Source organism: Podarcis cretensis (genome assembly GCF_951804945.1).
Source record: "Podarcis cretensis genome assembly, chromosome: 10".
Classification (NCBI taxonomy): Eukaryota; Metazoa; Chordata; class Lepidosauria; order Squamata; family Lacertidae; genus Podarcis; species Podarcis cretensis.
The window spans coordinates 4,753,611-4,779,422 of record NC_137179.1 but is presented as its reverse complement, the minus strand read 5'-3'; the positions used below and the strand labels follow the sequence as shown (position 1 = coordinate 4,779,422).

Here is a 25,812-nt window from a genome sequence, read left to right as displayed (position 1 = left end):
CGTGGGCGGGCGCAAGGCCTGCCAATCAATGAGACAAAGAAAGGTCCCGGTTTCCGGCTTTTCTGCGTGCGCAGCTCGGCGGCGCCCACAGAGAGACGAAAGTGTAGAGGTGCCGCTTGCAGAGCGGGGGTGCAGTCGGGGGTCCTCTTCTGATGCACCTGGAGGGACCGAAGCGCAGCTGGGCTGCGAGCCGGAGAAGAGGTGATGGCTGCCGTTTTTGCTGCATTTTCCGTTTCATGCTCCTCACCCACAAAAAAGGACCTCGGGGCAGAGTGCCCGGTTCCCTCCTTTGCACTCACAACAACCCTGCGAGGTAGGTTAGACTGGGAGGCACTGGTCCAAGTGAGCTTGAGGGCGAGGGGTGGGGGGGGGAAATTGGCGGGGGGTGGAAGCCCAGCCAGGTGGGCTGGGTATAAATAAATTAGTATTATTATTATTATTAATTAGACGGGATCTGCAGGCCAACGTGCCCTATATATATATATATGTATGTATATATATATATATTTTCCCAGTAGTGATGTATGGAAGTGAGAGCTGGACCATAAAGAAGGCTGATCGCCGAAGAATGGATGCTTTTGAATTCTGGTGCTGGAGGAGACTCTTGAGAGTCCCATGGACTGCAAGAAGATCAAACCTCCCCATTCTGAAGGAAATCAGCCCTGAGTGCTCCCTGGAAGGACAGATCCTGAAGCTGAGGCTCCAAGACTTTGGCCACCTCATGAGAAGAGAAGACTCCCTGGAAAAGACCCTGATGTTGGGAAAGATGGAGGACACAAGGAGAAGGGGACGACGGAGGACGAGATGGTGGGACTGCGTTCTCGAAGCTACGAACATGAGTTTGACCAAACTGCGGGAGGCAGTGGAAGACAGGAGTGCCTGGCGTGCTCTGGTCCAGGGGGTCACAAAGAGTCGGACACGACTAAACGACTAAACAACAACAACAACAATATATATATGTGTATATATATATATATGTATATCTATCTATCTATCTATCTATCTATCTTTATGGAATATATGGGAAATAATTGTATACAGCTGAAAACTCTGGCAGCATTAAGATAAATTCAACAGGGTAAACGAGTTTTGATGGATGCAGTCAAGGAATACTGAATGGTATAGTTTTGTGTAAAATATGCAGGGGTTTATGATATGTAAAATGAACCATGGAAACGCTATATGTATGTGAGTGTGTGTGTGTGTGTGTGTGTGTGTGTATATATATATATATATATGTGTGTGTGTGTGTGAGAGAGAGAGAGAGAGTGTATACACACACACACACACACACACAGTGGTACCTAGGGTTAAGTACTTAATTCGTTCTGGAGGTCCGTTCTTAACCTGAAACTGTTCTTAACCTGAAGCACCACTTTAGCTAATGGGGCCTCCTGCTGCCGCCGCGCCGCCAAAGCACGATTTCTGTTCTTATCCTGAAGCAAAGTTCTTAACCAGAGGTACTATTTCTGGGTTAGCGGAGTCTGTAACCTGAAGCGTATGTAACCCAAGGTACCACTGTGTGTGTGTATACATTATATATATATATATATATATATATATGGATATGCTGGTTGGGGTGCAATCGGATTAACTTTTGCTGCACCCAGACTCACATTTTTTGCAGAGAGGGGATTCCCCCCCTTTTTTTTAATGGCTGGGATCCTAAAGCAGAGGAGCAGAAGGCGGCATCCTCACCAATTTGCATTTCAAAGCTATGTTAAACAAAACCTCAGTGGCAGAAAATCTGCTTTGCATGCGACCCCTGGCATCTCTTGGTAGGGCTGGGAGAGATCCTTGCCTGCGATAATACTTCAGAGATGCTGCCAGCCCTGGGCTGAGCTAATGAGCCAACGATCTCACTCAGTATAAGGCAGCTTCCTGTTCTTCTGTCTGCAGTTTGGTGGCAGCAGGACACCTGCTTCGATGCAGAAGGCCCCCAGTTCGGTTTGTGACGCCTCCAGTCCAGTTCAAAGTTCCTGTGGTGCACTGGGTCAGTGAGCCTGGCTGTTAATCATGGTTCGAACCCACCCAGGGATGGCTGTGGCAGGATTCCTGCATTGCTGGAGGTTGAACTAGATGACGATGATAATAATAATGATAATTAATAATAATTTATTTATACCCCGCCCATCTGGCTGGGTTTCCCCAGCCATTCTGGGCGGCTCCCAACAGAATATTAAAAACATGATAAAACATAACTCCTTATTTCTATCGTTTGTGTCTTGTTCATGCATAAGCACCAACAGAAGCTGTTGCTGAGCTCAACAGGGGATAGCAGACCTGCCGAGTTTTCCAGCAATCAAGCCACCTGTTCTGGAAGGCCGCTTGCAGGACACATGGACCACCTTCTCCCTTGTACTGAATTCTGGGGACTTGTGTCTTTCCTTCTGGTTTCCAGCTGAAAGGCCTGAACGTGATTGGCTGACCCCTCAGTCAGCCGGGAATCTGCCTCCTCCTTCCCTCTCCCCTTTTCTCCAGACCGTTTTTTTTTCTGATGATGAAAAGGAGGCCTTGAAATAAAGGAGCTGATAGACAAGGCAGCTGCGGGAGAGAGATGGGGGGAGAGGCGAGCCGGAAGAGGCATTCGGAATTCAGTGCGGAGGCTGCGCATGCGTCGGATGAGGAGCAAAGGAGGTGGGGGAGTGGAGTTGACCCCATAGAGGAAAACCCATCACCTGCTCTTGAGCGGAGGTAGGTCTCTATGTGCACTCATGTGTCTGATAGTTATGGATCTAGATCGGCCTTGGCCAACCTGCTGCCCTCGAGATGCATGCAGGTGTTTGTGCTTTTTGCAGCAAGGTGATTTTACAAAATAAATCATAATGGCTCATCCAGGGTTATCTTTAGCAATGTGCCGCCGGGGTGCAAATATCTGACCATCATCCCCAAATTTAGTTTAGCCCCCAAATTATTTTTTATTATGCTTATGTCAGACACTAAGCTTACGCCTTATCTCTTGTTTATGAATATAATAATAATAATAATTTATTATTTGTACCCTGCCCATCTGGCTGGGTTTCCCCAGCCACTCTGGGCAGCTTCCATAAAAACCAAAAATACACTAAAATATCACAGATTAAAAACTTCCCTGAACAGGGCTGCCTTAAGATGTCTTCTGAATGTCAGGTAGTTATTTATCGCTTTGAAATCTGGTGGGAGGGCGTTCCACAGGGCGGGTGCCACCACTGAGAAGGCCCTCTGCCTGGTTCCCTGTAGCTTTGCTTCTCGCAATGAGGGAACCGCCAGAAGGCCCTCGGCGCTGGACCTCAGCGTCCGGGCAGAACAATGGGGGTGGAGACGCTCCTTCAGGTATACTGGGCCGAGGCCGTTTAGGGCTTTAAAGGTCAACACCAGCAATTTGAATTGTGCTCGGAAACGTACTGGGAGCCAATGTAGGTCTTTCAAGACTGGTGTTATGTGGTCTCGGCGGCCGCCCCCAGTCACCAGTCTAGCTGCCGCATTCTGGATTAGTTGTAGTTTCCGAGTCACCTTCAAAGGTAGCCCCACGTAGAGCGCATTGCAGTAGTCCAAGCGGGAGATAACTATGAAAGGAGGAAAAAGAAACAAACTTTTTTATTTGCGTTTTCATTTACAACACACTTATACTTAAGTCTACAATACCACCACACTTAAACTTATAAGTATTGTTTAGGCACCTGCTTAGGAGAAACATCAGTTGTGTCAAAGGTTCCACTGACCCCGCTGCCGCGTAGCAGCTCAATACAATACGTAACATAATATTTCGATGTAAGAGTTAATTTCACGTGCACGGCGTCGTTGAGAATGACAAGCACCATCGTTGAGTCTGACAAGTGTCGCCGCTGGTGCAGTACGACTTTGGTAAAGAAGCGCACAAAGTCAAAAGTCCTTTAGTGAAATGGTAGGTATACATTCCGGTAATACCTAGGTATATATGTATTTTGTTTTTCTAGCTTGATCAAAATTATTTATTATTTCATAACGGGTAGATAGTTAAGAGCTTAGGTGGCTTCAGCAGCTGGCGCCCCCCAGAATTTGGCGTCCGGGTGCCCCACACTCCTTGCACCCCCGGGGAAAGACGGCCCTGGGTTCATCCATGCTGCATATTTAAGCTAACCATTCCATAAGAAAATGGCAGCGGGTTTTTCCTCCTTGTTTTTTACCTAAAGAGTTACGTTGCCAAACTTCTGTCGGCAGCCAGGAAGATGAACAGCAGCCCCGGTGGAGAGGAACCAGCCTGGGGAACGGAGAAGGCCTCTTGCAACAGAATGGGTAGGCTCAAGTGCGACGAAGCGCTGTGTTTTGTTCATTTTGGTAAAGGCAAACGCCCCTATGGAACTCCCTCCCACAAGAGGCAGGGATGGCCAATTCATTATGGATCATTTCTCAGTACTCTTTTACCCTTTTAAATGAAGAAAATGTTTAAAAGTACTTCTCCCCCCCTCCAAAAAAACCAAACAAACCAGAGTCCTTTCCGTTGGGGATAATCCAGACGGAAATTCCCAGGTGTCAATACAGGTTACAGTGGTGCCTCGCAAGACGAAATTAATCCGTTCCGCGATTCTCTTCGTCTAGCGGTTTTTTCGTCTTGCGAAGCAAGCCCATTGACGGCTTAGCGGCTTAGCGCTATTAGCGGTCTAGCGGCTTTTAGCGATCAGCTGAGAGGCGGCTTATCAGCGGAACAGCTGATAAGCGGCTTAGCGGCTTAGGAAAGGGGGGAAAAAAGCGGAAAAAAACCACGGGAACTCGCAAGATTTTTTCGTCTTGCGAAGCAACCCCATAGAGAAATTCGTTTAGCGAAGCGCCTCCAAAACGGAAAACCCTTTCGACTAGTGGGTTTTCCGTCTTGCGAGGCGTTCGTCTTGCGGGGCACCACTGTATTTATGTATGCTACTACTGCAGCCCGTGTTTTGTTAGCCCCAAAATGGAAAATGAGTGAGGTACCAACTGAAGAAGAATGGCAAATTAAGTTGACAGAATATGCACAACTCACAGACTTAACACATAGAATAAGAAAACAAGAAGAATATAACGTTTAAAGATTGGAAAACGTTTATGGAATATATGGGAAATAATTGTATACAGCTGAAAACGCTGGCATTAGGATAAATTCCACAGCGTAAACAAGTTTTGATGGATGCACTCAAGGAATACTGAATGGTTTAGTTTTGGTAAAATATGCAGGGATTTATGATATGTAAAATGAACCATGGAAAGAGAAGAAGGGAAGTCATTGATATCTTAAGGATGTTTAAATGGGTATTTTAAATTGTAAAACAGAAAACAGAAAATTTAATAATATATATAAAGGAGGCAGTGATGACCACCAACTTGGATGGCTTTAAACTCTTGCTTGGACTACTGCAATGCGCTCTATGTGGGACTACCTTTGAAGGTGACCCGGAAACTACAACTAATCCAGAATGCAGCAGCTAGACTGGTGACTGGGAGCGGCCACTGAGACCACATAAGACCGGTCCTGAAAGGCCTACATTGGCTCCCAGTACATTTCTGAGTGCAATTCAAAGTGTTGGTGCTGACCTTGAAAGCCCTAAACGGCCTCAGCCCAGTAGACCTGAAGAAGCGTCTCCACCCCCATCATTCAGCCCAGACACTGAGGTCCAGCCCTGAAGGCCTTCTGGCGGTTCCCTCACTGCGAGAAGCCAAGTTATAGGGAACCAGGCAGAGGGCCTTCTCGGTGGTGGTGCCCGCCCTGTGCAACGCCCTTCCACCAGATGTCAAAGAGAGCAACAACTATCTGACTTTTAGAAGATATCTGAAGGCAGTCCTTTTTAGGAAAGCTTTTAATATTTGATGAATTATTGTATTTTAATATTTTGCTGGAATTTGAGGCAAATTCATGGCGGAAGAGAGGGCTATCAGTGTATCCAGTTGGAAGCAGTCCAGTCTGAATACCCATTGCTTGAGGTCACAGGAAGGGAGAGGGCTTTTGTGCTCGAATCCTGCTTCCTGGTTTCCTATGGACATTTGTCCACTGTGAGAAACGGTGCCATTTTGTTCTGATCCAGGAGGGCAGTGCTTATGTTCTTTTGTTAGGACTGGTCATTTATTACAGTTTTATGCACCTGCTTTCTCCTTCTTAGGAAAACTAATTTGTAGTCCTCATGCACATTGTCGGAACAAGAAGTTATACAAATATCTATAGCCACATAGAATTTTTGCCACAAAAGATAGATTATATATAAACCACAACTATTTGGTGTATGAATTAAGAAAAGTGTCCTGGTAACCCACATTTCAGTTCCAAAAGTTTAAAAATGTCTCTTATTTTCTTCCCAAGTTGTTCCTTCTCCTCCTGTCTAATTCTCATCCGGTTTCTAAAGTTCCATTAGGTCCATCACAGTCCAAAGCTTACATGGGTTTCCCATTTTCATTGAGGCAAGTCATCCTGCTACTATTTGTACAAATCTGTTTATTATAGCTTGGGCATCTTCACGTTGCTTCCATAATCAACATATCACTGTACCGAAAGGATGTCTGAACCGTTGCCAGGTCTCAGCAAGGCTTCAGTTCCAGGCAGTCAACGCCCATAATGGAAAGGAGAGGTGGGATGGTGGTTGTCAATCCAGTTGGATCAGAAGCAGATGCCGGGGCAAAAGTGGCAGGGAGGGAGGTTGTGGGGAAAGCGCATAGCCTCCAGGGCAGTAGCCATTGATAGTTTTCCCCTCCATGAATTTCCAGTCTTCTTTTAAAGCCATCTAGTGCCACTGTATTCTGCTCTGGTCAGACCTCACCTGGAGTACTGTGTCCAGTTCTGGGCACCACAGTTCAAGAAGGACACTGACAAACTGGAACGTGTCCAGAGGAGGGCAACCAAAATGGTCAAAGGCCTGGAAACGATGCCTTATGAGGAACGGCTAAGGGAGCTGGGCATGTTTAGCCTGGAGAAGAGGAGGTTAAGGGGTGATATGATCGCCATGTTCAAATATATAAAAGGATGTCACATAGAGGAGGGAGAAAGGTTATTTTCTGCTGCTCCAGAGAAGCGGACACGGAGCAATGGATCCAAACTACAAGAAATAAGATTCCACCTAAACATTAGGAAGAACTTCCTGACAGTAAGAGCTGTTTGACAGTGGAATTTGCTGCCAAGGAGTGTGGTGGAGTCTCCTTCTTTGGAGGTCTTGAAGCAGAGGCTTGACAACCATATGTCAGGAGTGCTCTGATGCTGTTTCCTGCTTGGCAGGGGGTTGGACTCAATGGCCCTAGTGGTCTCTTCCAACTCTATGATTCTATGATTCTATTCTATGTTGGTGGCCATCACTGCTATGTGCTGTATGAAGAAGTGCTATAAAATTATGGAAAAGTTTTACCTATTCAGGCTGGGGAAACGTTAGACTGCTGACTGAGAGCAGCCGCCGAGACCATATAACACCAGGAGGGAGAGAACATGCCAGTCAGGCATGTGTCTCTGCCAGGGTCCTACTCGAGTGTAGGACGAGCTCCTGACAGCACCACCCGCGTCCCCCTGAAGTTTAACTTACTGAATGTGGCACGATGCTTTCTGGTTTTCTTTTTCTAATCCTATCAGTACATGGACAAATCCTGGTCGAGGCAACTCATCCATGATGAACAACCCTGCAAACGTCAGTGTGGACGAAAGCGTACAAAAATTAGCTGGGAGAAAGGAGGGCCAAAGGGATCTTCCGTTTGATGGCTTCAATGAAGTTTTGATAGGTAAATCCTAAAAAAGGGGGAAAGGGCAAGAGTCCCAGAGCAGAAGCTTTGAAAGGATGTGGTTGAGGCAGGTGAGCAGGAGGGATTAAGGTCACAGAAATTTAATGGCATTCAAAGTGATCTCCACAGGCATGCAGTCTCCTCTACTGTGGTTTCCAGTAACTGAATTCAGACCCCTTGCTCCCCTTACAGAACTAGCAGTTTCCAGGTAGTTAACTCGTTTAAGGCGGTAATCACACACGCCCTGACTAAGCTGTAAGTTCCGCTAAGATCACTGGGACTTCTCTTTGAGTAGATCAGCTTAGTGTTGCACAGCAAGACCACTGGTACTATTTTGCAGGTGGAATTCAGTGGTATATACTGGTAAATTCAGATTGGGGAATTAAAATGACGTCGTTGGTCTTGCACAGCAAACTTGGCATCCAAAAGTGTTTTTTTAAAAAAGAAAGAAATCAGACTTTTTTGTGGTGAGGACTTTTGAGATGGGGAAATGCAGTGGGAAGTGTGGTATAACTGATGCTTTTCATGACATCAGTTGGAATGAATGCTCAGTAAACAGTGAACATAGCCTCCACAAACTTTGTGTAGGCAAATCAGTGGCGTAGCGTGGGGGGTGCAGGGGGGGCCGGCCGCACCGGGCGCAACATCTGGGGGTTAGGGTTAGGGGGCGCAAATCCACGGGTTAGGGGGAGCAAATTACTTGCCTTGCCCCGGGTGCTGACAACCCACGCTACGCCACTGAGGCAAATTAAGATGAAACACTAAATAAACATGCCAACTGGAAGCAACCACAGTCTGTAATGTGCCTTGGGAACTAATGCCGAGCCTGAGGATGTGGGTGGTATCTGAGTCATGCTATTTTGCACATGCAAAAGCTGGCAAAATCACATGCAAAGGCACCACATGGCAGAGTACACCTGCAGAGTCTTGTAGTCACTTCTCTTTCCCCCCCAAACTTCTCTCTTCCTGGCCCTGAGGCCCTGTTGCCTCTCTGGAGAATGGAAGTTCAGGTTGTAAGAGAGCAGGAGCTGCAGTCTTTGCATCTCTGTGGCTTGGGGGTTTGTCTGGTTGCATTGGGAGAGTGGGTGCAGCACTGAATGAATGAATGAATGAATCAATCAATGGGGAAAAGAAGATTATAAGGAACCGATGCTATCAAGCATTTGCTGTCAGAGCCCTCAGCTTCTGAACTCACTTTGAGGATACCGTTTGTCACACAAAGACACAGAGATGTGTGGGGCACGATTCATGGACAAGCAGTACAATCCTGAATAAATGGAAGAGATTAAGAGCCCATCCATACCTCGGTTTATAGTGGATTGTGAAACCCCTGGGTCACCATTAATTTCCCCTCGTCTATGCGGTGTTCTTCTTCAACCACAGCTGCTTGAATCCTGCTTGAAGGTTTCCCAGAAGAGACATTTGGATTAGATGGGCCATTGTCCTGATGCATCAGGACGCTTAACATCATCTGCCCGCTGTGACCTCCAATCTTTGTAAGGAGATAATTGAGACCACCACCTCCATGCCTGTGTTCTTGACTTCTGAAAGGCACCCAGCTTATTACTGTTCATTCACTTTGGCCCAATCCAAGAAGGCAGTTCCAGTTTCCTTATTGGGCATTCCTTTCCTCGTGCTGTTTCTTATGCCCTCCGTGTAAGAAATAGCCCGTGTCTGCAGCCTCAAGGTTTCGGTAGCTGAATCGCCTCTTGCGTCGTAGCCTGAATCTGTCCTTGTCCCACAGGAGATCCCCCACCTGTGGTGGCCAAGTCGTTGGAAGCCCAGACAGAAGAGAGATTTGAGTGGAGCAGCCTGGATGGTTGGCTTAGACCCAGAGCTGATGATGGGATGCAGGCCCTCAGCAAAGGCACCCAGACAGAAGGTAACTCAAGGCGTTGCAACTGATATTAGCCGGGAATAGCCACGCAAGCCGGGGTTAATTCAGGGTGCAAGGGCTTCCTTTGGGCGGCTGACTCTTCCTTCCTAGGGAAGCATGAGAATCATGTTTATCAAGGGTGTAACCCTCTGATAGATGCTGTGCAAAAGATGAAACGGGTCCCTGCCAGAATGGCGCAACAGGTTCGGGGCAGGACAAAGCACAGACTTCAGTAAATGAAATATTCACTTGCTGTTAAGCAAAGCAAACTTGTGCATTTTTTTTTGCAGTAGGCCGAAGCCTGGACCCTCCTTCTGGTACATGACAAAGACTTGGGAAGAGGGCTGTTGTGATTGAATCCTGCTTCCCAAAGGCATCTGGTTGGCCGATGAGAGAACAGGAGGTTGGAGCAGATGGGCCGCTGGTCTGATCCAGCAAGCTCTTCTGATTTTCTTATGCACTGCAAAGTGCGGGAAGACCGTTGCTTGACGCAATGTTGTCTGCCCTCCCTGCAGACACGGCAGAATGAGTTCTGGTTAAATGTCGTAGTCTATTATTCCCTGCAAACAAATCATATGCTCAGTAAACAAGTTGTCTGGAAGCAACCTTGATCTTCAGAGATGGATCCTTGGAGATCCAGAGTAATTAATTTTCCTTCATTGCAGTGGTGAGAAGGGAGAGAGTTGACTCTTTACTTTTGATCTCCAAGGATTGTGCCCAGTCTTATTTGTGACGGTGCACAGAAGCGATTCCTGTTAAACTCTGACTGTTCTATAGGAGATTGAAGGTGGTTTCTGACTCCCAGTAGTTTAAGAATAGCAAGGAAAATAAATTATCTGCCGTGTCCTTATTTCTTATCTTTCAGCTTCAATGCTTTCCACCCATCAAATAACGATTATTAATTGGTTGCCTGTGCCTGTGCCCTTGAGCAGATCTGCTGGCTGCTTGTAGGGTTTTATGTGAGGGTCCCGGATCTATAGTGTAGCCTTCGCAACCTGGCACCCTCCAGAAACCTTGGACTTACAACTCCCACCAGTTGTAGTCCAAAACATCTGGAGGGCACCAGATTGGGGAAGGGTGCTGTAGTAACTCAGACATAGATTTCGACTTGCATATCCCAGTGAATGGCTCACTGGTGTGTGTGTGGGGAGTGGACTAGGCCATTGGCCCCACCCCCTTTGAGCCTGCATTTTGCACCTGGCACCGGGGGATAAACCTCGAGGGTTCTAATAAGTGATAAAAATAGGTCTCGCAACTTGGAAGGCTGCCAGGCTGTGTGAATCAGAATGTGACCTCTTTCTCCCCGAGTGGCAAAGGGAACTTCTTCGGCCCTGGGAAGTGGAACTTTCTGGCAGTGCATGAGAACGGAAGGAAGTGGGCCCCAGGCCTCTGAACTGGAACGGGAAGAGGAAGTGAAAGAGCTGGCAACCTTTTTGTGCCCCTCTTCTTTTTTTAGCATGCCTTGGGTTTCTGAGGGTCTTTTTGTTTTGAGAGCCCACTTCTCTGCCAGAGACTTGTGGATCCTTGCCACATCTGGAGCCGGGGAAGGGCTAGGCTCTGTGCCTCCTACCATAGGGTCTGGAAGATAAAAGGTCTGCAGTCCCTTGTGCAGATGCTGGCTGCATTTTGCATGTTTTTCTGCCTGTGAAACTCCCCCCTCCTCTTCATTGGTTGAGAGGAGGAAGATGCCAGCAAGGCCTGGAGGATATGAATGGCAAAAGACTTTATTTTTATTATTCCATTTCATCTATATCCCACCTTTCCTCTAAGGCAAGGCAGCTTACATAGTTCTCCCTCTTTCAGCTTCACAACAACCCTGTGAGGTAGGCTAGGCCCAATGTCATAGAATCATAGAGTTGGAAGAGACCACAAGGGCCATCGAGTCCAACCCCCTGCCAAGCAGGAAACACCATCAGAGCACTCCTGACATATGGTTGTCAAGCCTCTGCTTAAAGACCTCCAAAGAAGGAGACTCCACCACACTCCTTGGCAGCAAATTCCACTGTCAAACAGCCCTTACTGTCAGGAAGTTCTTCCTAATGTTTAGGTGGAATCTTCTTTCTTGTAGTTTGGAGCCATTGCTCCGTGTCCGCTTCTCTGGAGCAGCAGAAAACAACCTTTCTCCCTCCTCTATGTGACATCCTTTTATATATTTGAACATGGCTATCATATCACCCCTTAACCTCCTCTTCTCCAGGCTAAACATGCCCAGCTCCCTTAGCCGTCACCCAGGGAGCTTTGTGGCCGAGTGGGGATTTGAACCCTGGTCTCCCAGGTCCTAGTCTGACACTATAACCACTAAGTCACACTGGCTCTCAAGCAGACTTGGAACGCTTCCATGATTCCTGCAACTATTTGGTGTTATACTAGGCTATCTTATTGCCATGAGCTCTGCCTGGTCTCCCTCTGCTTTCTTGCACCCACAACTGGCCCAGGAGATATTTTGCTGCCAGAGGTGAGGGGCCACCATTCCATGTTCAAAAGCCGACTGGATTGGCACTTGATTCTTCCTTTAGCACTAGCTCATAGCTGTCAACTTTTCCCTTTTCTTGCGAGGAATCCTATTTGGAATAAGGGAATTTCCCTTTAAAAAAAGGGAAATGTTGACAGCTATGCACTAGCTATGGGGCATCTTCATTGCATCAGAACTGAAAGCAGGGGGCTAGCTCAGGGTTTTCTCCAAGAATTGTGCTCCCCGCCCCAGGTGTATTCTACAACACATCACTGATGTAAAAATAGTGCATTTAGAGCGGATTTATACTGGACCGTCCAGACGTCATTCTGCTTTGTTAGTTGCTCAGCGATGCTTCTCCAATGTTATGCTATCTGGAGGGTCACCCTTGCACCATAGCAAGACAAAAGAAGGACAAACATGGCAGAACATTTGCTGTACAAAAAGTTGCAGGATTTCAGCTGCAGGCTTGGAAATGAAGCAGCGTGCCTGCCCCGAAACCTTTGCAGGTGCAAACAGTATTGATGATGGGGTTGCAAATAACCACCGCCCATACCATCATGAGCAGAAATACTCTTGAATGGACAGTACAAGGGATGTCAGGAGGGTCCTTGAGAAGCCCAGAGCAACCCATGTAGCACACTTGTTTCCCTCGTTGTCTGAAGCGGCTGCTTCACTCTCTGATGGTAGGGCCAGCCCTATTCACACCACACCCTTTCCTGTTGTGTTTTCAACTGTGTCAGGCTGAAATGCAGAGTTTCACAGGAAGCCAGATGCTGTGCTGGTTTCTGCCCTGGCTTGCAGAGGGACATCCCTGACAGCAAGAGTGGGTTTTTAGGAAGAGGAAAGCAAGGTGTTGTTTGAAATTGCATCACAATCGTGTGGGTTCCCTCGGGGCTTCTTCTGATGTAATGGGAACACTTCGAAATGATTCCTGCTGATATCTACATGCAGAAAATGTTACATGGGTATTGGAAATGCTGGAAGCCAGAGAGCAAAATGTAAGCTTGTCATGGGAGAACAGAAAATGCTCCGATCTGAACCTGTGTGTGAAGGGTTTGCAGCTCCTCTTCAACTATTTTTCCACCCAAAGAGCCCAAAGCCCCAAGTGCCTTTTTCTGACGATTTATTTATTTCTTACTTATACCCTGCCCATCTGGCTGGGTTTCCCCAGCCACTCTGGGTGGCTTCCAACAAAAACACAGGGGAATAAAAGAATCTAAAAGGATATTAAGCAGGTTAAGCCTGGGACTAAACACTCCTTAAGTTCAAGGCAGCTAACAAAAATAATATAGGTGCCACGTAAGACCTGTTCCGCATTTTTAAGAACTTGATCTTGGGAACTCGCTGCGTATTGACATCAGGCAGGTGACTTCACTGTGCTCTTTTCAGCGCCTGCTAAAAACATTTTTGTTTAGACAGGCCTACCCAGATGCCTAGAACACTGATGTGTTTGTAGCTTATTGCTGGTTCTGTTGTTTTTAGTTGTTGACTTTATTGTTTTAAATAGTTGTTTTAGTTGTTCTATAAAATTGTATATTTTTATTCTTTTTGCAAACTGCTTTGAGATTTTTTTTATAATCAAGTGGTATATAAATTTTATGAAATAAATCAATAATAAAAATACAGCAAAAACAATCAAACTGTGTGTGTGAGAGAGAGGGAGGGAGGGAGGGAGGGGACAAGCAGCAGATGAAAAGCCAGTCGATCAGAAAAAATAAACAAGCAGCACTTGCAATAAAAATCAGAGACAATCCTAAGCCAGAAAAGGTACAACTAGCCTCTAAAGCAGGATGACTAACTTTTTTTCAGGCAAGGGGGCTCCACGGACATATGCTCAACTTTCCTTGGGCTACTTGTTAAAGGGGGTATGGTTGAAGTGGATTTTGAGAATATAAATATTGATATATAAAAATTGACAAATTTGGGGGGCTCTTGGGGGTCTACAGTGGGATATGTATGGGGAAAAAATTAAGGGACAAATTTGGGCAGACCTTGCCCCCCCCCAACCTTTTGGCATCATTGTGTTGCAACCTTGGATGTGGGAACTCACATACATATCGGTTAGTTACCCTTGCTCTAAAGACCAAAAGCTTTCTTAAAAAGTGTTTTTTATTGTGTGCTGAAATGTCAACCTTCCTACTGCACTGCTAGTTTAGCTTAGCTGTTACTTATAGCCTGTTATAATAACAGAATACGCCTGTTAGTAACCTTATGCAGATGCATTCTCTGGATCAGGATAACAAGTAGAGAACGGCAGCTGTCTTTTCCACACCTGCTTTTCAGCGAAGTTGCTGTGATGTACTTCTTGTTATCTCTCTTTTGCCACAAGAGGGCAACCTCTGCTGTGTTAATAGCAATTGCTGGGCCTGAGCATGGACCTGAATGCATGGCACGGTGTGCATTATCCTGTTCGATGTGTCCTCCTTCCAGATGGAATGTTTTTAATGCTCAAGTGCATCCTTTAAATTTTTTGACGTTTCAGCCACATGTACAGACAATGAAGATCAACGTTATTTCCAGCCTAGAAGAGATCGTGAGACAGTCTACATGTTGAAGGTGGCTGAAAGGTAACTAGCATATGTAAAACTGAGGAAGATGCCCCCAGTGTGAGAACAGGATGCTGTAACTAGATGGGCCTTCGGTCTATTTCATTAGAGATGTCCTTCTGTCCACTGGTCCAGCTATCTCAGTATTGCCTACACTGATGCAGCGACTTTCCAGGGTTTCAAGCAGTGCTTTTTTCGGGGGGGGGGGGGGACGGGACACAGGGGTACACATAGTGTAGGGCCCATAGCAACCCCCCCCCCAAAGGCCTTTCTGAGAAAGGAGAGGTCCGTCAGGAGAACAAGGCTGGCATTGAAGGAACAGGCTCAAACGTTTATTATTCAAGGTTGTAAAGAGATAAGCAGACTCAGCAATGCACATGGCCGTGGTGTGGTGAGGCTGGTGGGGCCATTGCAGGAAGGGGGGGGGCAAGCCCATGTAAGGACATAGGAAGTTGCTATAACTTTCGATTTCCCAGAAATCAGGTGGTTTACAAGAAATCAGGTGGTATTGTATTCTGCAAATGTATAAAAAGGGGGCGCACCCTGACTGGGGTGTGCAGATTGCAAACTCAATGCTCTGTACCTTTGTTTTGCATATGCATTTCAAATAAATCCTGTTAAATCCTGCAAGGTTGGTTGCCACTTCGTGTGAATCTGTGCTCCAAGGACCCAATAGCGGATATGGAAAATGGCCAACATTTCCCCTAAACATTTTGTGAATCTTTGTACTTTTGTCCATTTACTGTTTTTATTTTCCCCAATTTGAACTATAAAATGGTGATTTTCCTGAGTCGAGAGTACCCCTAAACATTTTTTTAAGGAAAAAAAGCACTGGTTTCAGGCAAGAGTCCTTCTCAGCCCGACCTGTAGACTGAACCTGAGATTTTTGGCATGCAAAACAGGGTGCTGTGCCACTGAGTTAAGCCCCTTAAATAACAACCCTGAGCGCAGCCATAGCCTATTGCCTCCGGGATGGTGTATAACAGCTCAGAAAGGAAGGAAATCCCAGCAAGGCCAACTGTTCTTTCTTGCCAAGCTTTGAAGCTCTCTCTCTCTCTCTCTTTCCCCCCTCTCCCTCTTCCTTCGCTCCACAATTTTGGACAGTGCTGAGAAGACAATTCAGCAAGGCTTGAGAGAATTATTTGGTGTCCTGAAGATCCTAGTTAATGTACCCATCATTTTCACAGTAGAGTTGATCAATTTTCTCAACAAATCCATATTCCAGGTGAGAGAACTCTACCTTAACTCTGCGCCAGCTCTTAATTCAGAAATGGGCATTTCCTTGCCAAAAAGGGGGGGGGGGAGGATTAGGCGTATGTTTTTGACTGCTTGGAAATGTGGACCTTTCTTCTGCTTTCAAAGGCTGCATTTCCTCAGGGGTGATTTCTTGGTAGCTGCACACTAGGTGAGGTCAGAGCCATAGGTGGGTGGGACACCCTTACTGCCCCCCCTACTTTCCTCTCCAGTTCTCTCCCCTTATTGCTGCCACAGGAGATTAGGTTGCCTACCTCTGGTTTAAAAAACACACCTGTTTTAAGCATAGATTGTTATGTAACAGAATACTAAATTTGGATGTATCCAGGAGCCAAGGAGATGCTCCTTCCACCACTGCAGCTTCTCATTCTGCTGCACACAAATAGGACAGGGGTCTCTCCCCCATCATCCCTACTGTCTTCTGGTATTTTCATTTTCTTCCCCATCCCAACATAAGACTAAGGTCAGAGTAACCTTTTTGTTGATCAAATCATCCTGATTTGTTTGAATTATGTTTGCCAGGTTAGATGTCAGCTGCTCGTGGATAATTTGTTTCAATTACAGTGTACATCAGGCAGTGATCATCCCATGTTTTCCAGCATATTTCCCCATCACTTTCCATACTGCAAAACTCAGGGTGGGGGAGTTCGGATGCATGTTTGTTGCCCAAGAATGCCAAATCCATGTTAATGGTGCAGTGTGCCCTTGACTGAATCCCATCCACAAAATAGCCAGAGGTGCTTCTAGCCTTAAAGTATTTTTATTGCTTCTTTATTTTCTCTGACTGCATTGCAATGCTCAGTGACTTTGTAATTAAACATAATGAAGTGGCCATTATGTAGCCCGAAAGTATTTTTTATTTCTTTTACAACTCATTTTCTACTATCCAGATAGTGTTCTTTATTGCCTTGAAATTCATAGTCTACTGTGAGAATGAGTTTCAAATGAGTATACAACCAGAGTAAGATTTAAAAACTCCTAAAGAACAAGGCTCCAAAGTGCCTGAAAGACTAGCTTCACCCCATATTCCACCATGACCTCAAATGTCTTGAGGTTTGCCATCTCTCTGCCACGTTTGGACTGCAAGGAGGGCCATATGAAAAGGTCTTCTCAAAGGTGGCTTTTTCTGTAAAATAGCTTTCTCCTGGAGATCCAAGTCTCTCCCATGAACAAGGTAGCTTTAATTTTTTTATTTAGTTTATGGTGGCCAGAAAGGAAAGTTTTGTCCTTTTCATCTGTTACAAATTCTAGGCTTTTAATGATTTTACTCGTTATGCCTATGCTGTTTTTGAGGTGTTTGATACTTGACCCATCTGTTGACACTCCTTGTTTTGGGACATCTTTGATGTGATGCACAACTGTCCATTAGCTGATGTAGGACACGTGTGTGTCAAGGATCTAGTCTTGAGGTAGTCAGTTGCACAGTTAATGTCTTTTGCAAGAACCAGCTGCTTCTGACGGTGCCGTTCTCTTCATTCAGGTTTTGGTGGTTGACCTCTTAACTACAATGGGAGACCAATTGCTGGAACCCTTCCTAGTTGCTTTGTTCAACAGCATCCTGCAGCCCCTGCTGAAATTCCTCCTGAATGTCCTCTGCAGTATCCGTAACCTCAGCTACCCTTTATTGGACATCCTGAAGGGCATCTGTTTGCAAGTTGCTCTGGTGCTGCGAGCTTTCCGGTTGGTAGAAATCAACCACCATCATAAGTTGCTTGCTGAAAAGGTCTAGTGGAGAGGAACAACTATTCAAAGCGGTGATTGACCCAACTGAGGGCATCTGCAATCAGTTTCCTTAACTAGCCTCTAGTTTGGCTGAGAACTGGGGATGCCTTGTGGTTGGTTCCTCTGTTCAGGTTGGTGGTTCTCAATGTGTTACACTCACCTTTTAAGCTGAAAGCAAAGAGAAAGAGTAAGGATACCCTAACTTCTGTCAGAGCTTCAATATGCTGATGACAACGTAGTGTGTGCACACTCGGAGGATGACCTCCAAACCATCCTAAATATCTTTGCAGAAGCTTATGAAAAGCTTTGCCTATTGTTCAACATCCAAAAAACCAAAGTGTTGCCCCAACAAGCACAAAACAACCCCTCTGCAGTGCCACAAATCCAACTCAACGGTGTAACATTGGAAAGTTTCGATCACCTCTCCTACCTGGGCAGTTATCTTTCCACAAGGGCCAACACTGATGCCAAAATCAAGCATCGTCTGAGCTCTGCGAGTGCAGCTTTCTCCCGATTGAAGCGCAGAGTGTTTGAGGACCAGAACATTCATCTTCAAGGAGAAAGTGTGGGTGCTCTTAGATTCAGCTTTGTCATGGTGGGTGCAAGTGTCCTTTGTGGTGTGGAATGCCTTTAGCCAGCTTAGGCTGGTGTGCCAAAAGAGGGCCAGATTTGATGAAGTGAACATGCATGAGGGCCGACTTTTTGTTGTTGAGCTTTTTTTAGGATTGATGTTGTTGAACTTTTTTTTCAAGATTGAAGTTGTTTTTAGGATTTTACCCCAGGAGACTGACTGCCACAGGATTAGGCCCCCGAAACGGACTTTGGACATGCCTGCTCTACACAGTCACTCTACACAGTCCAAGACAGTTTCAGTTATCCATGCCATGGGTTCCCCTCAGACTGGACTTCTGTAATACATGGGGCAGACAGGGAACAGCATATAATGCAAAATGCTGAGGTGAGTGTGCTAGGTGGGATTATGTATCAGAAACATACGATGCTAGTGCTAAAACAAGCTCCCAGTCTGTCTGGGGTGTGTGTGTTTGCTGTGGTCCATATGCCTTTGTGTGGCCACTGACAAGTACTGCCTTCCCTTTTTCTTTTCATAAGTTTGGAAAGAATGGTTAAAAGCTTCAGCTGTAGCAGGCTCTGTGGAAATAGGGGGACGCAAGTGTACCTGTAACTTCAGAAGGATAGTCCAGACCTTCTTTGGGTTTTAATCATTTATAATGATATATATTTTGTGGACTCTTCCATCAAATGGGTGGTCAGCAACCTCTTGAAGAAAGTGTTGGATTCTTCTGAGATGTTGATCATGAAGTGCATCTAGAACGTTATCCCTTGGTGAAGCCGTATTTGCAAAATAAATTGCTTTTAAATAGCTCGGCCAAGATGCATTATTTTCCTGCTCCCTCGGAAGAGATCTTTAAAGTTCTCACCCGTGTTCACAATTTTCCCACACAACCATGGGACCTGCAAATGTATGCAAGAAATAAGGAAATCAGCTCAGAGTTGTATTTAAAATGCAGATACATTTTAAAGGTTGGTGTCCAATAGTATCTTAAGGGCTTTTACAAGGACAGGAAGGAACATCACGGACAGAAAAAAATGTCACACACAGGGGGAATAAGAATATAGTTTGAATGTTTCACCTATAGATTTATAATGTGTAAATTTTGAATGGACGTTGTTAATATTGCAGTTGTTGTATAAGGGATTATTTTGAAAGGAATGTAATTGAGATGATTAAGATTTTGGAACACAGAAACAAAGTAAATCATCAAACCAATTCTAGCACGCATAAGGCCACCTGAATTATATAATTTGGCATCTGAATGATTGGGATTAGCAATTGTATTATAATTTGGCATTGTTATAATGAGGCGACTATTGGATTATCGTAATAGAAAACTACGTAATAATATATTTCCTCCCCAACAATAATTTTTAAGGGCCACAGCAGGTTCCCCATCGCTTGTTTAAAAACGTAAGATAGCAAGGGCAATCCTATGCATGTCTACTCAGGAGTAAGTCCCCTTCAGTTTAGTGATGCTTCCTAGAAGAGGAGCCTAAATTATTGCGATTGCTAAATTACTGCCATTGAGTTATGGCATTGGGCAGGACCAGAGATTTACAGAAGATTGGAAGAAGTATATGAATTATTTGAAGAGGAACTGTAATCAACAAATTACGCTAGTAGGACTACAAGAAGTTTTCTAAGGAGAAATATATTGTTACAGGAAAGTCTGAGGGCTCTCTTGGACAAATGAAGACACCAACCAGAGCAATACAGAGCAAAACAGCAGCCAGTAGGCTCGGTCTTTATTTAAGAAAAGACTGTCGCGACAGGACTCCCACCGCCCACGAGGTGAAGCACGATGGAAGCCCCGAACAAAGGAAGACCCTAACTTTTATTAGTTGCTAATCCCCCAGGCTACACCCCCAGAATTACATCATATCTACATCATGATTACATTAAAATTAGGAGGAGTCGAGGAGGGGCTACACAGGTAATCCGAGTGTCCTGACACCTGGCCGGAGCCTCCTCTCCCCTCCCCACATGAGTCATTTTTTAGAACAAAAGAGAAGGGCAAAGTTTCCTGCCCCCTGAGGGGAATTCGGTCAGAGGCCTTTGTAAGAGTCCGCGTGGAATACACTAAAATATGCAGGTTATTGTGTCCCTGATGGCCTTCTGTCTGAGCCCATCACGATGGCCATCAAGGTTGTCACGTCCGCTGGGAAGGGCCGCAGAGTACGTGACCGTTTGGTCAAAGGATTATGGTTGCCCTGTATCAGGTCACCCCCCTTTGATAGTCCTTGTAAAAGGTAAAGGTAAAGGTACCCCTGCCCGTACGGGCCAGTCTTGACAGACTTTGGGGTTGTGCGCCCATCTTACTTAAGAGGCCAGGGGCCAGCGCTGTCCGGAGACACTTCCGGGTCACGTGGCCAGCGTGACATCACTGCTCTGGCCAGAGCCAGAGCCAGAGCCGCACACGGAAACGCCGTTTACCTTCCCGCTGGTAAGCGGTCCCTATTTATCTACTTGCACCCGGAGGTGCTTTCGAACTGCTAGGTTGGCAGGCGCTGGGACCGAGCAGCGGGAGCGCACCCCGCCGCAGGGATTCGAACCGCCGACCTTTCAATCGGCAAGTCCTAGGCGCTGAGGCTTTAACCCACAGCGCCACCTGCGTCTCAATGTTGATTGGCTGAGGCAGCTGTTGTTTGACCTAGAGTTCAGGCGGCTGGTCTACTCACAATAAAGATAGGGCGAAGTCCTTGTAATATGTAGTCAAATAAAAGTGGTCCGATGAAAATCCGATGTACGGCTGATTTTTTGGTGAATTTATAAAGAATATGGTCCTTGAAGTTCAAAGTACTTTCGCCTTTCGGAAGCAACTTGCTACATTTTGATTAAATCAGTCACGGTCAATTGAACTCGGAAACATTGTATTGAGAGCTGTCAAAAGGTGGGGGGGGGCACTAGGTGGCGCATCGGAAGATGGCTGACAATAACATCTCTCCGACCCACACGAGGTAATTTGGAGGCTATGATGGGGGTAATTAGCCTCCTTAACCCCCCCAGGATTATGGGGGGGACGGCCCTTGCCTGCTGTGCCCTATACCACCCCCGAATTTGTGGGGGTGGGGGCACTAGGCACAAAGCCCTCCTGTGGGATTTTCGGCACTCCTCGACGCCGTCCCCGATTCGCGCCGCTGGTTGCAATGATCTTTAAAAGAAATAATTTGGACATGATTAATTGCACATACATCAAGGAAAAAGGGGAGTAAATACTGCTGACAGAAGAGATCTCTGATAACAAGACAACAATAAAATACGAGAAGAACGTCAAGATACGGTAATGACTGAGGGGGGAGGGGGGGAAAAACCTGCCTCTACCTTTTTATGTGATTTAACAAGAATCCCCCTCCCCTAATGAGTCAGAAATTAAGGACTTAAGCTGTGGATTTAAGGCTGTGTGGAGATAAACTTTCGAACCAAAGCAATGTTTCAAGATGAAGCTGGAAAGCTAAGAGTTTTGGAGTGACGCAGTCAGGAAAAAATGCCGTTCGCCATTTTGTGAGGCATTGTGGGAGCTCTTGGGTCTGGGAGGAGAAAGAGAGAAATAGAGTTGTTTACATATCGTGAATCAACTCCTCGGTGGGACTTAAGAGCGACAAATGCCAAAATTTACGATGGATAAAGTGATGTTATCTACGAAGGAGATATATGGAAACCATCTGGACTTAGTGGAGGAACGGGAAATCCACACAGGATTATTACACTTGCTATCGGCTTAAGGAGACTAACAGAAGAGATCGTAAAGGAAAAAGAGAAATTATACGAACAAGATATGATGTGGCAACACCAAGATAAGACTGGATAGAATTACGAACTTTGTTTGGACTGATTGGGACTGATTTGGACATTAACGCAGTAATAAGAAGATGATCTGAATTCCCCTTTGGATCTTGAAGTATGGGTTCCCCCAACAAAATTTAAAAATTTGGCTTTGTAATTCGGAATTTATATGATGTGATTTAATTTGATGTGATTGGCCAGTTAATAAAAATTATTTTAAAAAAAAAAAGAGAGCTGTCAAAAGGTGAGGGAACAGACGCTTGCAGCCTGCAGTACCAGCGTGGCTGCCACAAGGGGCGCTGTTCGACAATGTTGATTGGCTGAGGCAGCTGCCGTTTGACCTAGAGTTCAGGCGGCCGGTCTACTCACAATAAAGATAGGGCGAAGCGGAGCGCTATGGCGAAAAGCTGTCAGGCTGTTGTTGTTTAGTCGTTTAGTCGTGTCCGACTCTTCGTGACCCCATGGACCAGAGAACGCCAGGCCCTCCTGTCCTCCACTGCCCCCCGCAGCTTGGTCAGACTCATGCTGGTAACCTCGAAAACACTGTCCAACCATCTCGTCCTCTGTCGCCCCCTTCTCCTTGTGCCCTCCATCTTTCCCAACATCAGGGTCTTCTCCAGGGAGTCTTCTCTTCTCATGAGGTGGCCAAAGTATTGGAGCCTCAGCTTCACGATCTGTCCTTCCAGGGAGCACTCAGGGCTGATTTCCTTCAGAATGGAGAGGTTTGATCTTCTTGCAGTCCATGGGACTCTCAAGAGTCTCCTCCAGCACCATAATTCAAAAGCATCAATTCTTCGGCGATCAGCCTTCTTTATGGTCCAGCTCTCACTTCCATACATCACTACTGGGAAAACCAGAGCTTTAACTATACGGACCTTTGTTGGCAAGGTGATGTGTCTACTTCTCAAGATGCTGTCTAGGCCTGTCATTGCCCTTCTCCCAAGGAGCAGGCGTCTTTTAATTTCGTGGCTGCTGTCACCATCTGCAGTGATCATGGAGCCCAAGAAAGTAAAATCTCTCACTGCCTCCATTTCTTCCCCTTCTATTTGCCAGGAGGTGATGGGACCAGTAGCCATGATCTTCGTTTTTTTGATGTTGAGCTTCAGACCATATTTTGCACTCTCCTCTTTCACCCTCAATAAAAGGTTCTTTAATTCCTCCTCACTTTCTGCCATCAAGGTTGTGTCATCTGCATATCTGAGGTTGTTGATATTTCTTCCGGCAATCTTAATTCCGGCTAGGGATTCATCCAGCCCAGCCTTTCGCATGATGAATTCTGCATGTAAGTTAAATAAGCAGGGAGACAAAATGCAGCCTTGTCATACTCCTTTCCCAATTTTGAACCAGTCAGTTGTTCCATATCCAGTTCTAACTGTAGCTTCTTGTCCCACATAGAGATTTCTCAGGAGACAGATGAGGTGATCAGGCACCCCCATTTCTTTAAGAACTTGCCATAGTTTGCTGTGGTCGACACAGTCAAAGGCTTTTGCATAGTCAATGAAGCAGAAGTAGATGTCTTTTTGGAACTCTCTAGCTTTCTCCATAATCCAGCGCATGTTTGCAATTTGGTCTCTGGTTCCTCTGCCTCTTCTAAATCCAGCTTGCACTTCTGGGAGTTCGCTTCCTTATTTACGGAAGGCTTTCAAGAGATGGCCTTCTAAAGGGACATCTCTAGGGTCGGGGGGGGGGGAGATGCGTGTGTGTGTGAGTGTGCTGCTTGTGCGGTACACGTGTCAATGGAGGGGGGGGTGTTTTCCGGCGACAATATGAAATATTTCAAAGTAGAAAAAGATAAGAGATATTGGTTAGGAGTTTGAAATGTAATAGGGAAGATAAGAAATGCATACTGAGAGATTAGATTGGGAAATTTTCGGACAGGATTGATGGAAGTCAAAAAATTGAGTAAGATGTCAAAGTAGGTTTCATTGTAGCCTTTTCAGGCTTTGCTCATCATTACTGTTGTTACGGTAAAATCTGGGTGCGAGGCTGCTCTGCCCCCCAGCTCATCGGACTAAGTCCGTGGGTCCCTGCGGAGGAAAATGAGCTCAGCCGGAGACAGGAGCAAACAGCAGATGATCCAAGTTTATTGCGCAACAGGTTCAAGGCGAGATTGAACAGTGAGAATGGGGCGACATAAACTTTTAAAAGTTCCCTCCAAGTCCCAGAATACAGTGCAGAAAACGTCACGAATACATCACAAGAGGTGGGATTACACAGATCAGCACTTCAGGAAAGTGGGTGGGGGTTTACACAGATCATCACTTCAGTAAGATAGGGGTCGCTCAGATCAGCACTTCAGTAAGGTAGGGGTTGTATAGATCAGCACTTCAGTAAGGTAGGGGTTGCATAGATCAGCACTTCAGTAAGGTAGGGGTCGCATAGATCAGCACTTCAGTAAGGTAGGGGTCGCATAGATCAGCACTTCAGTAAAGTAGGGGTTGCATAGATCAGCACTTCAGTAAGGTAGGGGTTGCATAGATCAGCACTTCAGTAAGGTAGGGGTTGCATAGATCAGCACTTCAGTAAGGTAGGGGTTGCATAGATCAGCACTTCAGTAAGGTAGGGGTTGCACAGATCAGCACTTCAGTAAGGTAGGGGTTGCATAGATCAGCACTTCAGTAAGGTAGGGGTTGCATAGATCAGCACTTCAGTAAGGTAGGGGTTGCATAGATCAGCACTTCAGTAAGGTAGGGGTCGCATAGATCAGCACTTCAGTAAGGTAGGGGTCGCATAGATCAGCACTTCAGTAAGGTAGGGGTCGCACAGATCAGCACTTCAGTAAGGTAGGGGTCGCACAGATCAGCACTTCAGTAAGGTAGGGGTCGCACAGATCAGCACTTCAGTAAGGTAGGGGTCGCACAGATCAGCACTTCAGTAAGGTAGGGGTCGCACAGATCAGCACTTCAGTAAGGTTGGGGTCGCACAGATCAGCACTTCAGGAAGGTAGGGGTCGCGCAGATCAGCACTTCAGTAAGGTAGGGGTTGCATAGATCAGCACTTCAGTAAGGTAGGGGTGGCTCAGATCAGCACTTCAGTAAGGTAGGGGTGGCTCAGATCAGCACTTCAGTAAGGTAGGGGTTGCATAGATCAGCACTTCAGTAAGGTAGGGGTTGCATAGATCAGCACTTCAGTAAGGTAGGGGTCGCACAGATCAGCACTTCAGTAAGGTAGGGGTTGCATAGAGTAAAGAGATATGCATAAACGTTTCCTGAGTACAGGTGATGGCAAGACAATGGCATAGCCATGCATCGCCCATTATCTGGTATTGCCCGGAGGAAGGGCTTGACTGGACCATCTGACAGGATTAAGGTTTTCCTGTGTACATGACCTGTCGGTTCGAGGATTATGGCGCTGAGGGTAGCATCATGGAGTCCGGAGGGAAGAATATAATTTTATAAAGTTAAGGGGTATAGTGTGGTGCTTGTGCAGCAGTGTGAGGTTTCAGGAGCTGGGCGCCGTCGAGGTCATCGCCTCGGGCCCCCTTTCAAAGAGGAGGAGGTGAGGAATGGTGCCCCCCCTTCCTTCCGTATCACTGTTGAAAATGTATGTTAAAAAAACCTGATTATATATATAGGGTTATGGCATTGTTGTTGTTCACTCAGGAGTACCCGAGATGGGCGGGGTATAAATAATAAATTATTATTATTATTATTATACCTCACCACCCTCAGCTTTCCATTTTTACTTGAAATCTGTATTTACCACGATGGCAACTGCACTGCAAAAAGACCCACATTTGGGAAACTACTCTTGAAGAGCCCTTTCCCCTTTCCTGACTGGAAAAACCAACTCGCCTCAGCGCCTCCCTCTTTTCCCGCCTTTTCCAACGGCCGCCGCTCGCTCGCCTCCCTCGCGCGCCCATTTCCCGCTCGGCGCATGCGCGCGCGGAGGGCCGGCTTCGGAAGAGGACGGCTCGCGT

General features: G+C 46.2%; 1 protein-coding gene across 1 annotated transcript; it reads left to right on the top strand.

Annotated features, from left to right (window-relative positions):
- The first annotated feature begins 139 nt into the window (after positions 1-139).
- LOC307225175 (uncharacterized protein) lies at positions 140-18,914 on the top strand. The gene is made up of 8 exons (XM_079993020.1): positions 140-313; positions 2,241-2,694; positions 4,180-4,254; positions 7,535-7,680; positions 9,425-9,562; positions 14,494-14,578; positions 15,662-15,782; positions 17,292-18,914. Exons 2-8 carry the CDS (start codon positions 2,558-2,560, stop codon positions 17,538-17,540), a joined length of 951 nt encoding a protein of 316 aa, XP_079849146.1. The 5' UTR covers positions 140-313; positions 2,241-2,557; the 3' UTR covers positions 17,541-18,914.
- Positions 18,915-25,812: the final 6,898 nt, after the last annotated feature.

Bases quoted from the DNA above. Each gene is read 5' to 3' on its own strand.
- LOC307225175 (XM_079993020.1), top strand. From the start codon at position 2,558: ATGGGGGGAGAGGCGAGCCGGAAGAGGCATTCGGAATTCAGTGCGGAG. The intron at 2,695-4,179 runs GTAGGTCTCTAT...TTCTGTCGGCAG, and splicing joins TCACCTGCTCTTGAGCGGAG to CCAGGAAGATGAACAGCAGC. The intron at 7,681-9,424 runs GTAAATCCTAAA...CTTGTCCCACAG, and splicing joins CTTCAATGAAGTTTTGATAG to GAGATCCCCCACCTGTGGTG.